Genomic DNA, 16,070 nt, shown 5'->3' with positions numbered 1-16,070 from the left:
ATTTGGTATGTTCCAATTTTATGATTGTGGAGTAAAACCAGAACCACAATAAATATTTATTTATTATTTTTCAACTAAAAGAGAGTAAAACTAAACGAAATATATAAAGAAACATAAAAAAATAAATTACTTCTCTATACCCAAAATGTTTTATTCTTATAAAGGTTTTGTGAAAATGCACACACATACCAATAAGCACAGATAGATCAGTATTTTCTCAGTAGAAATTTTATACAAATGAGTGTTTTTTAAGGAAGGGGTTCTCCCAAGCACTACTCAGAAGATCCAAGGGGCCTCTCCTAAAGATTCTTGGCTAAGTGGATCAAGGCTTCAACATCAGAGCCCAAGGACATACTGCTCAGACACGTTAGTATTTGGGCTTATCTGGGTCATCCTGGTCTCGAGGGTGGCAGTCAGTGACTCAGGAGGATCACATGATCCCAGGGATCCAACCAGGATCAACTGCATGCAAGGCATGCAATTTTTGTCCTTTTAAAACTCCCCAGTTCCAATATGAGGTTTTTTGTTGTTTTTTTGTTTTTAATTTTTTAAAAGAGAAGCCACATCCAGAGGCATCCAGTAGCCATGTAGTACTGGGATCAAATTTAGGAGACCACACATGCTAGTATGTTCTACCACTTGAGTTTTTTCTCCAGCTTTAAAAAATGGTTCTTGAGTCATACCATTTGTGAGTTTGATAGTAAAATAATGCCACAGATGGAAATTATAGCAAGTAAAAGTTGTTTTTTTTTGTGTGTGTGTGGTTTTTGGATCACACCTGGCAGTGCTCAGGGGTTATTCCTGGCTCCAGGCTCAGAAATTGCTCCTGGCAGGCACCGGGGACCAAATGGGACGCCGGGATTCGAACCGATGACCTCCTACGTGAAAGGCAAACCCCTTACCTCCATGCTATCTCTCTGACCCCACAAGTAAAAGTTTTAAGTTACATTCTAAAATTCACAATTAAATCTTCTCCATATGTATCTCAGAGGATTTCTGAGCTTTATTCATTATGGTGCCAGAGTTTCAACAAGTAAGGCTCAACTACTGAGTTACATCCTGACCACTGTATCCACTTTTATCTATTTTAATTGGGTGGGTGTTTTTTTGTTTGTTTGTTTTGGTTTTTCGTCCACACCCAATGATGTTCAAGGATTACTCCTGGCTGGCTATGTGCTCAGAAATCACTCCTGGCTTGAGAGATCATATAGGATGCAGGGGGATCGAACCATGGTCTGTCCTAGGCTAGTGTGCACAAGATAGATGCCTTACTGCTGTGCCACCATTCTGGCACCCCATTCTTATCTATTTTAAAGAGATAAAATAACTCTGATTTCAAATTACCTCCAAAACCATAATAAAATAATATATATTTTTGCCGGGTAGGTGGCGCTGGAGGTAAGGTGTCTGCCTTGCAAGCGCTAGCCAAGGAAGGACCGCGATTCAATCCCCCGGCGTCCCATATGGTCCCCGCCCCCCCAAGCCAGGGGCGATTTCTGAGCACATAGCCAGGAGTAACCCCTGAGCGTCAAACGGCTGTGGCCCAAAAAAAAAAAAAAAAAAAATACGTGCTCGCTTCGGCAGCACATATACTAAAATTGGAACGATACAGAGAAGATTAGCATGGCCCCTGCGCAAGGATGACACGCAAATTCGTGAAGCGTTCCATATTTAAAAAAAAAAAAAAATACAAAATAGAGTGACTTTGTAGTCAGGAAAAGGGTGAGGTACAGTTGTTAGCAAAAGAAAGTTTATTTGGGGCCGGGCGGTGGCGCTAAAGGTAAGGTGCCTGCCTTGCCTGCGCTAGCCTTGGACGGACCGCAGTTCGATCCCCCGGTGTCCCATATGGTCCCCCAAGCCAGGAGCAACTTCTGAACACATAGCCAGGAGTAACCCCTGAGCATTACCGGGTGTGGCCCAAAAACCAAAAAAAAAAAAATAATAATAATAATAATAATAATAATAATATATTTTTACTCTTTATTATATTCTTTTTGTCACACTCTAAACTCCTATTCTCTTCTTTCTTTTACTTTAATTTTCAGATAGTATTTATAAATCAATCCCTTAGTCTCTGTGCTGTTTCATCTATATATATTTTGTTTTTGTTTTTATTTTTGGGTGTTTTTTTTTTTTTTACCCAGCATTGCACACCTGGCAGCAGGAGTGCACTCCTGGCTCTGCACTCAAAAATTACTCCTGGCAGGTTCAGGGGACCATATGGGATGCCAGGATCAAACCTGGGATGGCCATGTGCAAGGCAAACCCTACCTCTGGCCCGTGTCATCTATATTTAATACCCAATCCTTAAGGACTCATCTACAACCTGCACAAATCTGCTTCTGTCTAAATCTGACTTAACTTAGTGCAACACACTTATTAAAAACCCAAACATGACCCCTATTAAAATTTCCCCCAAATAAGGTGGCTTTCACTTAAGTTCTATCCTAAAACTACCAGATTCACTGCTCCTTCCTTTACTTTCATATTTATTACCAAACACAATAGATTCATTCCTTACAAAGTCCCTAGTATTGTCCTTCCTTCCTATTTCCTTACTGTTTCATTATCTCCCACAAATATTATTATAGCCTCATAGCTGTGTCACTTTACCTACTTCCAACCTCTCCACATTTGATCCAACGTAAATTGAGTTGTCAAAAATCAACATTTCAATTTGTCAACTCAGAAACCCACAGTGCCTCCCTACTGTTTCAAATCCAAACTCCTGGGGCCAACTGTTCTAGCTAGTTACAATGTAATGGCACTTTAAAAAAAAAAAAACAACAACAAAGGCACTTTTTTTTTTAACTGAACACAGCAGTTATTAGCTCCTCATACATTCCTCTAAGTTTTCACATTTCATTCCCTGTTTCATGACCCTGCAATTGACAGATTGTAAGAGCTGTGGATATTTGTTGGGGTTTTTTTTGTTTTTCTTTGTTTGTTTTTTTTTTGAGGGTGGGGAGGTCATACCAGTAGTGCTCAGGTATAACTCCTCCTGGTCTGCAGTCAGGGACTACTCCTCATGAGGCTTGAAAACCATATGAGTGTCAGTCAAGGAATGATTTAGGATCAGCCACATCCAAGGCAAGCAAACTAACTGCTGTACTACTGTTCCAGTCTCTATAAGTATTTGAGTCCAAATGTAAAGAGTTTGATTTGAAACTAGTTTCTACCACTTGTGAAATAAATCATATTAACCAAGTCATTTAACTATCTACTTAACATAGACACTAACCACACCCTCCTAAGGTTATTACAAAAATTAATAAAATACACTTAAATTATCAAGCTAATGTCCAGAACATTATAACATGATCAATAAACGTTAACTCTTGTGAATATTATAGCAAGGTCACTCTGATCTAGACAAGTTAGTCTGAATGCTCTACCAAAGGCATTACATTGCATTTACTTCCACTATTTTTTTTTCCAGGACAGGAAATGGAAGGGGGAATATACCTGGCAGTGTACTCAAGGATTACTCTTGGCTCTGCACTCAAAGATCACTCCTGGCAGGTTTTGGGTGCCATATATGGTGCAAAGGATCAATCTAGAATGGCTCGGTGCAAGGCAGCACCTTACCCACTGTATTACTGCTCTGTCTCCAGTGTCCTTATTTTTATGTTGAAAGTCTCTGAAATTCATAACTATGTTTATAATAACCACATGTAAGTGGTAGTTCCCAAACTACAACTAAATAGACAATAGATAGCTAGAAAGTAAATACTTTTGGAAAAATTTAAGCAGCTGAAATAACTTTTAAAAAATCGAGTTTGGGGGCTGGAGAGATAGTGAGTTTGCCTTTCATGCAGAAGGATGGTGGTTTGAATCCTGGCATCCCATTTGGTCCCCCATGCCTGCCAGGGGCGATTCCTAAGCGTAGAGCCAGGAGTAACCCCTGAGCACTGCGGTGGTGACCCAAAACCGCAAAAAAAAAATTGTGTTTGATTTGAGCACAGTTGCAATTTGAGGTCAGTTATCAAGTTGCATACTATATTTTTCATTTCTGTTCAAAATATTTAAAACTGATGCTGAGAGGCTGAAGCAATAGCAAATCGGGTAGAGTGCTGCAGACCTGTGTTCAAACCCTGGCATCCCATATGGTCCTACAAGCCTGCCAGGAGTAATTTCTGAGCAAAGAGCCAGGAGTAACCCAAGACCCAGTGTGTGTGGCACAAAACAAAACAGACAAAAAAAGCCCTGATGCTAAAAGTACAACACAGTGTATACAAGAGAGTATGCAAACACCAAAACTTAAAGTGCTAGATTACTTCACTTAACATCCATCTAAGAATGTGAACAAGCCCCAGGCATCACATCACCAAAGTAGATAAGGGAATAAACATATAATAATAATAATAATAATAATAATAATAATAATAATAATAATAATAATAATAAATTAAATAAAAAGGCCAGAGAGCAGTGGTTAAGATGCTTGTGCCTTGCATGCAGTTGACCCCTATTCAATCTGTAGCACCATATGATCCCCGGAGCCCTGCCAAACAAGAGGAAACACTAAGCACAACTTGGTGTAGTTCCCAAACTCAAAAGTAAATAAATAGGGGCCGGAGAGATAGCCTGGAGGTAAGGCATCTGCCTTCTATGCAGAAGGAAGGTGGTTCTAATCCCAGCATCCCATAAGGTCCCCTGTGTTGCCAGGGGCGATTTCCGAGTGTAGAATCAGGAGTAACCCCTGAGCACTGCCAAAAAACCAAAAAACAAAGTAAATAAAGATTACCAAAAATTAGACTAGAATCCCAGCTCTCTCTTTATAGTCTCCCCAAAACCACAAATTCAAATATCTTCACAGATTTCTTTCCCCTGCATAGTAATTTGTCCCTGACACCTAGGTCAAAACTCTTTTCACTGTACCATGCACCATCTCAAATGACTTCTTCTATGCTTACTTATACTACAAAGAAAAATCAACAGTATCACATGAACTCCTCACAGAACAATTGAGTATAATCACATGGTGTGGTTAACACTGCCATATTTTTGGCTGTTTCCAAGAACATTTGTGAGGAATAGAGGTTTCAAGCCAGATATAGAGCATTTCTTTCTTTTTTTTTTTTTTTTTTTTTTTATAGAGCATTTCTTTTTTTTTTTTTATAGAGCATTTTTTTTTTTTTTTTGGTTTTTGGGCCACACCCGGTAACGCTCAGGGGTTACTCCTGGCTATGTGCTCAGAAGTTGCTCCTGGCTTGGGGGACCATATGGGACACTGGGGGATCGAACCTCAGTCCATCCAAGGCTAGCGCAGGCAAGTCAGGCACCTTACCTTTAGCGCCACCGCCCGGCCCCCTATAGAGCATTTCTTAACACAATTACTTTTGTTCTAGAAATAAGGCTTCCTTCATCTGATTTTTATAAAATTTAAAATTCACGTGGCTGGAGAGAGAGCATGGAGGTAGGCGTTTGCCTTGCATGCAGAAGGACAGTGGTTCGAATCCTGGGTTCCCAAATGGTCCCCTGAGGCTGCCAGGAGTGATTTCTGAGCATAGAGCCAGGAGTAACCCCTGAGCGCGGCCGGGTGTGACCCAAAAAAAAAATTTAAATTCGCATTTTCACTGATTTATTTAATGAACTACACATATACACATATCTATGCAGCGACATCCCCAACAATAGTTTAAGCAATTCACATTTCAGATAAAAATGTCATCTATTCTAGGCTCATCCACATATGATAGAATCTGTTCTTAATATAGAATCAGACTTTGAGTTGGAAGGAACCTTGAAGATCACTTCTCATTTTACGGAAGAAACTGATCCCCATCAGGATCTGCCCAAGGTCATAGTTCTACATAAGAACCCAGGTCTAGAATAGAATGTTTTCAAAAGATCTTTTTTAAAAAACAATAGTATTTAGTGAAACACTTTAGTTTGTCTTTCTCTATTTCATAAGTACAACTTTCTGTATGAGGAACTTCTGAAACTTACAGAAAGGAAACAGAAAAAAACTAAACTAAAACTTTTTTAATCTATCATTAAGTCACTGTTCCTAAAAATGTAGCAGAAGTTAAGAGGGAACTTTGCACACACACACACAAACCCCACAGACAGTAACACTTTGTAACAAAACTCCATAAATCTATGGATATAATATATATCGGAAGAGAGAGAAAATACAACCATAAATTAAGGATAGTCATAATATTATAATTTGTATAACACATTAGATAAGTACTTAGAAGTAGAAAGTTTACAAACTTGCAACTTCCAAAAACAAATTTTAATCAACAGACTTCAACTACTGAAGAGTGTCAATATATTTTGAAATTTTATTTTGATTACAGGTACTTAAGGGATGCTAGAAATTTTTCCTACTATTTCACTTTTTCAAAATATGTTTTGAAATTGTTTGAAAGACAAAGATTTGAGGTAATTTTTTATCAAACCCAATAAAAAAAAGCAAACTTTCTTCAAACATTAGTAAGAGAATTATAGACTATCGTCTAGTCATGATTGTGAAAATATATAAAAATAAAACATCCATCATGGTTATAATCTGATAAATACTAGGCTTTCGCCTGTGTGTTTTTTCTACACACAATAAAAGCATATATCATAAATCAATTTACCTGTAGGAATATATTTCTTAACTCATGAGGATCACCTCGCTTGGTTGTCTGCACCTGTAAAGGGGAAAAATTAAAATGCCAGTTAATACTTCACCAAAGATCACACAATCTCTTTAGATTAAAGCTCAGACACTACCAATCAATTCTCTTATCATTTTATAAGGGCATTTAGTTTAAAACAAGCCATAAGCAACTATACTGATAACAACTGTCAAACTTACAGGCTGGAAAGACAGGTGTGAATAATGTGAGTGAGATAGGGCAAATCAACCAGGTCGATTTTCTCTAGAAAGGGAAGGAAGGCGGTGGATGGAGATCAATCTGTTTCTCTACAACCTATACTAGCTACACAGCAGCAGTCACCCGAGATCAATTCCAGAGGCCCACAAGAGGAGAGCACAGGACAACTGAAACATCCAAATGAATCGCCTGGCCTAGCAGTCTTTCTTCCCCATGCAATGGCAATCCTGAATATAATTACCTCCTCGTCCTTCTCTCTTTCTCTACCCAGCCTAGAATATGAACGCAGCTACATTTCCAAACACTTCCGACACACTGCCACCTGCAGCGCAATGCCAACTATTGTCCCCCCGTCCTACAGAGAGGCCCCAAATTGCCCAGATATTTATCCCCTCCCCCACCGCAATACACAGATGCCTTAGGTACCCGGCTTGGCATGCTATTTCTCTACGCGCTATCTGATGCCTTTCCAACTCCAGTCTCACGATCTCAGGCCCCCAGAGCAAGGCACAACTCTTTCGTTAGTGACCCACGGTCCTTGGAAACCCCTCAAACTCACAATCCCGTCCCTCTTCCCCTCCCCCAGCACGGCATCCTCTTCCTCCATTCCAAGCCCCGCACAGCTTCTTCCCACCCGCGAGCTAGAGCCCCCAGGACGCATGATCCAAGAACCAGGCAAAGAAGGAAATGGGAAGAGGCAATGGGCTGGCGGGCAGGGTCCCTGGAATGTCTCCTAGGCAATAAAAAGCAGCAGCAGAGAGTTGGAGTCACCTTGACCGCCATGCTGTGCTCGGAAGCCGGGGACGAGCAAGTGAGCGAGCGGGGCCGAGCTGTCAGGGTGCGCGCGCGCGCCGCCTCCCCGACCGCACCCGCCCTCCCGCTCGCCGGCGCCGCGCGCGTCCCGATGCAAATGAGGCCGAGGCGGGCCGGCCCGGGGCTGTGCTCGGCGTCCCGGGTCTGGCTAAGCTGGCCCCGGGCTCCGCCGGCCCTTCGTGCCCAGGACTGGCCGCACCTTCCCAGGTGCAACCAGCAGTGCCAGCCGGGGATCCCGACGCACCGTGAACATCAGCTCAGTGGCCGCCAGGAGAGCAAGATTTCCTAAGGCCTCTCAGTGGGTGTGGCTTTGGGCAAAGACTGCTGCCAAAGTCGTAGCCCTCTGAGACTTAAGGGAACCCTTGGGGCCTACCCCGAGCAAGACTGGAAAGAATCAAAGAGCACTAACCATTAATAATAATAACAAACGATCTACTGACAACGAATGGCAAACGCTAGACAGAGGAAAGGGCCCGGGAACCCGCTCACGCTGGGGGAAAACCTAAGTAAACTCAAGTTGAGAAATCCTCCTCTTTAAATTGGCGCGGTTGAATATGCTTACTATGTTTTGGCTTCCTGCACTATGTATGAAGCTTTATTAGAAGATTTCAACATGTTCCAAATCTTTCCCCAAGCCTTTGCGCTATGAGATGGATCACCAGTGCATGCGTTTGTCTTGGGCAGAATGGCATTGGATCAATCTGCTGCTATAAAAAATTGCTAGCCATACCTAAGAAGTACTTGTTCTACTGGAACCAAAATAAAGTCCCTAAAACTGAGTCTTGGCATTATGGTTGCATTAAGTTGCATGTTGATTTACTCAACAAATATTTACTGTACATATAATATGTTCCAGATACAATTCTGCTTGCAAAGAACACAAAGACTGTATATATAGCAACAACTTTCTAAGCTCTTAAAGATAGTCGTTGCTTCCCAACAACCACAGCTTAGCTACATTTAATGTCTTTAAACCAAGTATGGTACCTTTTCATTTTTAAGTTTAATGGCTAAGAACCCTCAGACTTGTCTCCATTCACTTAAAGAATTAGTTCTTCTCTGCTCTATTTTACATTTCCAAAGTTGAATCTCATAGATTTTTTGTTTCTTTTTTTGGGCCACACCCGTTTGATGCTCAAGGGTTACTCCTGGCTAAGCGTTCAGAAATTGTCCCTGGCTTGGGGGGGACTGCCGGGGATCAAACCACGGTCCTTCTTTGGCTAGCGCTTGCAAGGCAGATACCTTACCTCTAGCGCCACCTCACCGGCCCCAAATCTCATAGATTTCTTCCCTCATCTCACTAATTACAGTATTAAGAGAAATGAGAAAAGAGAAGTGATAAAGAGAAAACGTTGGTAATGAATGCTAGTACTCCAAAAAATGTGCTTTCCTGCTGTACATCATTTAATTCTCTGCCACCATAAAAACTTGCTTCACTCCATTCAATTCTTTTTTGTTTGTTTTTGTTTTGGGGCCACACCGGCAGTGCTCAGGGGTTACTCCTGGCTGTCTGCTCAGAAATAGCTCCTGGCAGGCACGGGGGACCATATGGGACACCGGGATTCGAACCAACCACCTTTGGTCCAGGATTGGCTGCTTGAAAGGCAAACACCACTGTGCTATCTCTCCGGGCCCTCCATTCAATTCTTTTTTTTTCCATTCAATTCTTTTAAGAATATAACCATACACAAAATTTTACAAATTTTTTGATCTTCTAAACTTATGTCCCTGATACTCTTCTATCTCTCCCCTGCTCTATCTCTCTTCCCTTAACTTCTCTCTCTCTTTTTCTCTCTCTCTTTCTTTCTCTCTCTCTCTCTCTCATTTTATGACATTTCTCGAAGCAAGAATGTCAAGATATCTATTTCATGTCACTTTACAAGTGTAGAATGTTTGATATCTTAAAGTCCCTCCTTTTGAATAAAACTACTTAGAAGGAAAAGTCATTTTTTTAAAGTGAGGGGACAAATTTATTTTAAATGTTTATATTAATGGTGTTGGAAAAATATTACAGTAGGTAGAGCACTTACCTAGCACACAGCTGAACCAAGTTCAATCCCTAGAAACCCATATGATACCCTGCACACCAACAGGCGTAATTCTTTAGCACAAGGCCATACCAGAAGTGAAATTTGCCCATGGATGTGACTCAGAAATCTAGTATATGCCTCATGGTGTTCCAGTTCTGGCCACATACACATATACAAACAACAGGTGACCTTTTTTTTTTTTTTTTGGTTTTTGGTTTTTGGGTCACACCTGGTGGTGCTCAGGGGTTATTCCTGGCTGACTGCTCAGAAATAGCTCCTGGCAGGCACGGGGGACCATATGGGACATCGGGATTCGAACCAACCACCTTTGGTTCTGGATCGGCGGCTTGCAAGGCAAACGCCGCTGCGCTATCTCTCCAGGCCCAATAGGTGACTTTTTAGCAAGTTTGAAGGCTTCACTGGAATCAATACTAAGGCAGTGAAAATGGTATAATTCAAAGTTCAGTAAGAATGGGGTAGGGGTCCCGGAGAGATAGCACAGCGGCGTTTGCCTTGCAAGCAGCCGATCCAGGACCTAAGGTGGTTGGTTGGAATCCCGGTGTCCCATATGGTCCCCCGTGCCTGCCAGGAGCTATTTCTGAGCAGACAGCCAGGAGTTACCCCTGAGCACTGCCGGGTGTGGCCCAAAAACAAAAAAAAAAAAATGGGGTAGGGAGTTAAATGAGCTTAGCTAACATAAATAAAGTTATATTTTGCTAATTATTTCTAGAAAATATAATAAACAATAAAATAGACAAATGGGGAGTCTATAAGGAAAAGAACTTAATTGCTGAAAGTGTGTTTTGTATGCTCAGTCCCTGGAACCATTTGGTAGTGAGCTCAAAGCACAGAGCTTGGAGCAGGCCCCAAACACCATAGTATGTAACCCCTTCTTTTTTGTCAGACTTTTTAAAATTACTTTATTTAAATACCCTGGCTCACACCTTCAATTTTTTTCTTGTGGGCAAAAATGTTAGAAGTATGTACTGTAGAAAATAAGTTGAATAATGAAAAAAGGCTACAAAGCAATGTGAATTTTTGTGTAAGCTTTCTTACCCTGATGACTTTTCATACTATAACAATTATTGTTTTATGGCATTGTCAGAAGTTAAAGTAAAACTTAATTTTGCCAAAGATAGCATGATAGTAATACCCAAAGATAATAGGCATGAGGGCCAGTAGGACTGGCCAATAGTAGAAAGGTTGCCATAAATAACAGTAAAGTGCAGTTAGGGCAAAAAAGGGACCACTATGACTATGGTAGTTGAAATAATCACTGGACAAAAACTGGATGCTGAAAGGAGAGAAAATGGCATATGCTCAGGAATTACTTTCTCAGGTATGCATGTGTGCCAAAGCCTGAGTTTAACTTCTGTCTCTACATGATAGTCTGGATCCCCAACAATCTTTCCCCTGTTCCCAGCCACCACAATAATGAAAAAAAAAAAAAAAAAGAAGGAAGGATGAAAGGAAGAAAGGAAAAAGTCTATAAGAAGTAAATCAACAAACAGAGAGATAGTAGAGCTCCAGCACAACAAAAACCTCCCTGAATCCTACCAAGAGTGATCCATGAGCACAGAGACAGGAGTAAACCCCTCATACAAATAAGCACTGCTGAGTATTTCCAAAACAAACAAAAAAAAAAGGTATGTCAGGGTTCTTTTTTTTTAACTGTATTTCCAGATACAGTACTGATGGTAGGCTGTTTATCTTGCACATGGCCCTGTTCAAACTCTCAGACCCTGTATGGCTCCATGAATCCCACCAGAGTTATCCCTGATCACAGAGTCAAGAGCTGCTTTTTTTTTTTTTTTTTTTTTTTGAGCTGCTTTTGAGAATCAGTGAATGTGGCTCAAAATACACTGTAAACTGTGGTAAAACTACAGTGAAACTGTAGTAAAACTAAAGTAAACTGTAAAGTAAACAGTAAAGTGTCCAAATATTAACCAGAGCATTAGAATACCAATAACTAGGTCCAGAGACATAGCTCAAAGGACTGGGATCATGATTTGCTTGTAGAAGGCTAGATTCAGGGCCCGGAGAGATAGCAGAGTGGCGTTTGCCTTGCAAGCAGCCAATCCAGGACAAAAGGTGTTTGGTTTGAATCCCGGTGTCCCATATGGTCCCCTGTGCCTGCCAGGAGCTATTTCTGAGCAGATAGCCAGGAATGTGTGCCGCCGGGTGTGGCCCAAAAACCAAAAAAAAAAAAAAAAAAAAAAAAAAAAAGAAGGCTAGATTCAATTTCCTGAACCACATGATCTTCTGAGCACCAATGGGTGTGGTCCCCAAAGAAAAATAAACAAAATGAGGGATATCAATGACTGATTATAAGTACACCTCAGAGATATTATAGCTTTGACTCCAGAACACAGAATGAAGCAAATGTTGTAATAAAGTGAATCACATTTTATCCCAGTCATACAAAATTGTCTATACTTTATTCTAGTATATTAAGTGTGAAATAATATTATGTGTACTAAACAAAAGCAAAAGCACAATGTATTCCTTAACTCAAAAACTTTATTACTAAAAACTATAATCATCATCTGAAGATTTAGCACATTGTAATTCCTTTGCTACACTAACATTTTACTGGTATCTGATGAAATCAGTGTTGACTAATTTTGTAGTGCTGTCTATTAGAGTGGTGGTGCCTTACAGGTTGGAGTGACTATGGAAATTTCTTAACAATAAGACAATAAAGCATGAATCATTAAAAGGTTTCCTTGTAACATCTGATCAGGTTTTTATCCACTATACCCATAATGTTCTTGTTTTTGGTTTTTTTTTTTTTTGGGTTTTTTTGGGCCACACCCTGTGAGGCTCAGGGGTTACTCCTGGCTATGCGCTCAGAAGTTGCTCCTGGCTTCTTGGGGGACCATATGGGACGCCAGGGGATCGAACCGCGGTCCGTCCTAGGCTAGCGCAGGCAAGGCAGGCACGTTACCTCCAGCGCCACCGCCCTGCCCCACCCATAATGTTCTTAATGACATCCAGAATAATAGCTCCTTTGAGAAACTTTTCCATTGATTTCTGTCTTCCAGAAATGAATCACTATCTGTTGCAATTATTGCCTTACAAAATGTGTTTATTAAATTGTAAAACTTGAAAGATTTAGTAAAACTTGAAAATCTCCTTGACTCATGAACTACCAATGATTATTTACCTGCATGCACATAGGTACCTTAACCCCTGTAACTATATTTCTCCAGCCCTATGAGCATTCACTTTTTAATGAATATTTTTATTACATTTTGGGCCACACTTGGTGGTTCTCAGGGACTACTCCCAGTTCGGCACAGTAGAGAGAGGCGGGGACAAGATCATTCCAGATGGAAGATGGGTGAACATATGAAGTGTCAGGGATTAAACCACAATCAGCCATGTGTGAAGAAAATGCCTTACCTTCGGGCTGGGCGGTGGCGCTAGAGGTAAGGTGCCTGCCTTGCCTGCGCTAGCCTTGGATGGACCGCGGTTCGATCCCCTGGCATCCCATATGGTCCCCCAAGCCAGGAGCAACTTCTGAGCGTATAGCCAGGAGTAACCCCTGAGCGTCACCGGGTGTGGCCCAAAAACAAAAACAAACAAACAAACAGAAAATGCCTTACCTTCTACAAGAGCTATCTCTTTAGCTTCCACATTTATTTCTTATTCAGGTAACATTGGTTACACAAGAATGTAAATGTTTGAGTTATAATATAAGTACATGTTTTAGGCACTATATATTGCTTTGCTTTCTTCATTGCTTTTTCCTGTGGAATTTTTTTTTTTGTTCTTTTTGCCTTTTTTTTTTTTTTATATGCCACTAGGAATCATCTGGCACTGGCACTTTTTTATGACTTACGTATTTTGTTTTGAATGGCCTTCTCCAGTCCCATCAGTATTATAGTACAAGACAAAGTTTCATCTTTTTTTAAACTGATAAACAGTATTTCTTCTTTTTTTTTTTTTTTGGTTTTTGGGCCACAACCGGTAACGCTCAGGGGTTACTCCTGGCTATGTGCTCAGAAGTTGCTCCTGGCTTGGGGGACCATATGGGACACCGGGGGATCGAACCGTGATCCGTCCAAGGCTAGCGCAGGCAAGGCAGGCACCTTACCTTTAGCGCCACCGCCCGGCCCCAATAAACAGTATTTCATGGTTTGACTACATAACATCTTTTCCACTGATCTGTCATTGCGCACTTTTTTTTGTTTGTTTGTTTGTTTTGTTTTTGTTTTTCGGGCCACACCTGTGTGATGCTCAGGGGTTACTCCTGGCTAAGCGCTCAGAAATTGCCCCTGGCTTGGGGGGACCATATGGACGCTGGGGGATCAAACCACAGTCCTTCCTTGGCTAGCACTTGCAAGGTAGACACCTTACCTCTAGCACCACCTTACCGGCCCCTGTCATTGCGCACTTTACAGATCTTGGCTACTATAAATAGTGCTTTACTTGAATTATGAAGGACTCGGGATTTCCAGAATTGTAAATGAGTTTCAGATTCAATTTAAAGTCTTCAGCTAGAGTTAGCCCTTAACAAAAGTCAGGGCAATCTGTTTTCATTGTAGTTTTCTTACTACTAAGATATATCCTATCCCTTAAAACTTTGAAGTGAGATATTACCTTCTCCTCTATATCTGTAATGTTCCCGAGGGCATCTTCTTCCAATAAAACAACATTTTGTCTCTATTTAAAATATGCATTAAAAATATGTCCCACATTAGAACTATATTTAGCATAGACACCTTTATCAAAACTTTTAGCTACATCTTTTGCAAAACTTGCTGTAATTTGTGCATCAGCATTTTCTGGTTAACTTGCACTTTGATGCAAATTAAAAAGTCACTCAGGGCCCGGAGAAATAGCACAGTGGCGTTTGCCTTGCAAGCAGCCGATCCATGACCAAAGGTGGTTGGTTCGAATCCCGGTGTCCCATATGGTCCCCCGTGCCTGCCAGGAGCTATTTCTGAGCAGACAGCCAGGAGTAACCCCTGAGCACTGCCGGGTATGGCCCAAAAACCAAAAAAAAAAAAAAAAAAAGTCACTCAATCTTCATAAAATCAAGTTTTTTTTTGTTTGTTTGTTTTTGTTTTTTGGGGGTTTTTGTTTGTTTGTTTGTTTGTTTATTTTTGGGCCACACCCGGCGTTGCTCAGGGGTTACTCCTGGCTGTCTGGTCAGAAATAGCTCCTGGCAGGCACGGGGTAGGTGGGGAACCATATGGGACACCGGGATTCGAACCAGCAACCTTTGGTCCTGGATTGGCTGCTTGCAAGGCAAATGCTGGTGTGTTATCTCTCCGGGCCCAAGTTTTATTTTTTTGTATTTGCAGTGCCAGAGATCCAACTCAACTTTCACAGAACTGAAAAGAGCTTCAAACCATGAACTAGGATTATGCTTCGGAGTAAGAAGGGAATATTGTGATTTTTGTTTAGCTGTTTCATCCATAGTGTTAAAACTTTCTCCATATTAGAAATCAGGCTCTTTTTTTAAATATTTTTATCATTCATGTGTTTCTCAGGTAGTACTTTCTCTTCCTTTAAGTATGTTCAGTTCAATTGCATTTACAACTTCACTAATTATTTGTCACAAGAGGCCTAGTTTTGAGACTTCTTAGTTTTTGACCTGTCTTCCTCATTATGCTAATTATAATTAATTTCCAGAATTTTATTTCAAGAGTTATGTATAACTCTTCCTTCCACTGGAAAACTTAGAAGCCTTTGAAAGGTTATTTATTGTCTTAATTTTATATTGTTGGGTTTCAGGGCATAGAGAAACCAGAAATGAGGGAGAGAAAACTGAAAATTGAGCTTTCTTATGATCCAGCAATACCACTCCTAGGGATACCCTATGAATAAACAAACACAACACAAAAATGTCCTCTGTACTCCTATATTAATCAAATCACTATTTACAATAGCCAGAATCTGGAAGCAACCCAGGTGCCCAACAACAGATGAGTAGTTAAAGAAAGTGTAGTATAGTTACATAATTGAATACTATGCAGCCATTAGAAAAAATGAAGTCATGAAATTTAGCTTATACATGGATGGACATGAAGAGTATTATGCTGAGTAAAATGAGCCAGAGAGAGAGGGATAGACAGAATAATCTCATTCATTTTGGGATATAAGGAAAATAAAAGACAGGGTGGGAATGATAACCAGAGACAATAGAGATGAGGATTAGGAGAACCAGTCCATGGTAGGAAGAGCAGGGAGTACAGATAGAGAAGGGTCTAATATGAAAGGGACATTCATGGCAGCCCTTCATTAGCAGTCAGCAAAACACATCAAAAAAGAGATGAGAAGAGGAGAGAGAGAGAGAGAGAGAGAGAGAGAGAGAGAGAGAGAGAGAGAGAGAGAGAGAGAGAGAGAGAGAATTAAAATGCCTGCCCCAGAAGCAGGCAGGGGA

The 16,070-nt window shown here is 40.8% G+C and overlaps 1 protein-coding gene and 1 non-coding gene across 5 annotated transcripts in view; one reads left to right on the top strand and one right to left on the bottom strand.

The window, feature by feature from the left end:
* The window catches only part of SLC25A12 (solute carrier family 25 member 12), a 225,189-nt gene that overhangs the window by 96,446 nt on the left and 112,673 nt on the right, over positions 1-16,070 (bottom strand). For 3 of the 4 annotated variants that reach the window (XM_049773407.1, XM_049773409.1, XM_049773410.1), the window contains one exon: positions 6,594-6,647. In XM_049773407.1, the coding sequence (XP_049629364.1) occupies positions 6,594-6,647 (54 nt within the window). Of the gene's footprint in view, positions 1-6,593; positions 6,648-7,604; positions 7,645-16,070 lie in introns of those variants that run through there. The other variant, XM_049773408.1, reaches the window with a different exon arrangement.
* On the top strand, positions 1,569-1,675 carry LOC126010461 (U6 spliceosomal RNA). Its single transcript, XR_007496490.1, has one exon. It is a non-coding gene; the product is annotated as a U6 spliceosomal RNA (small nuclear RNA).

This window comes from Suncus etruscus, chromosome 5, assembly GCF_024139225.1.
Source record: "Suncus etruscus isolate mSunEtr1 chromosome 5, mSunEtr1.pri.cur, whole genome shotgun sequence".
Classification (NCBI taxonomy): Eukaryota; Metazoa; Chordata; class Mammalia; order Eulipotyphla; family Soricidae; genus Suncus; species Suncus etruscus.
The sequence above is the reverse complement of the archived record's forward strand: the minus strand, read 5'-3'. Positions and strand labels throughout refer to the sequence as shown.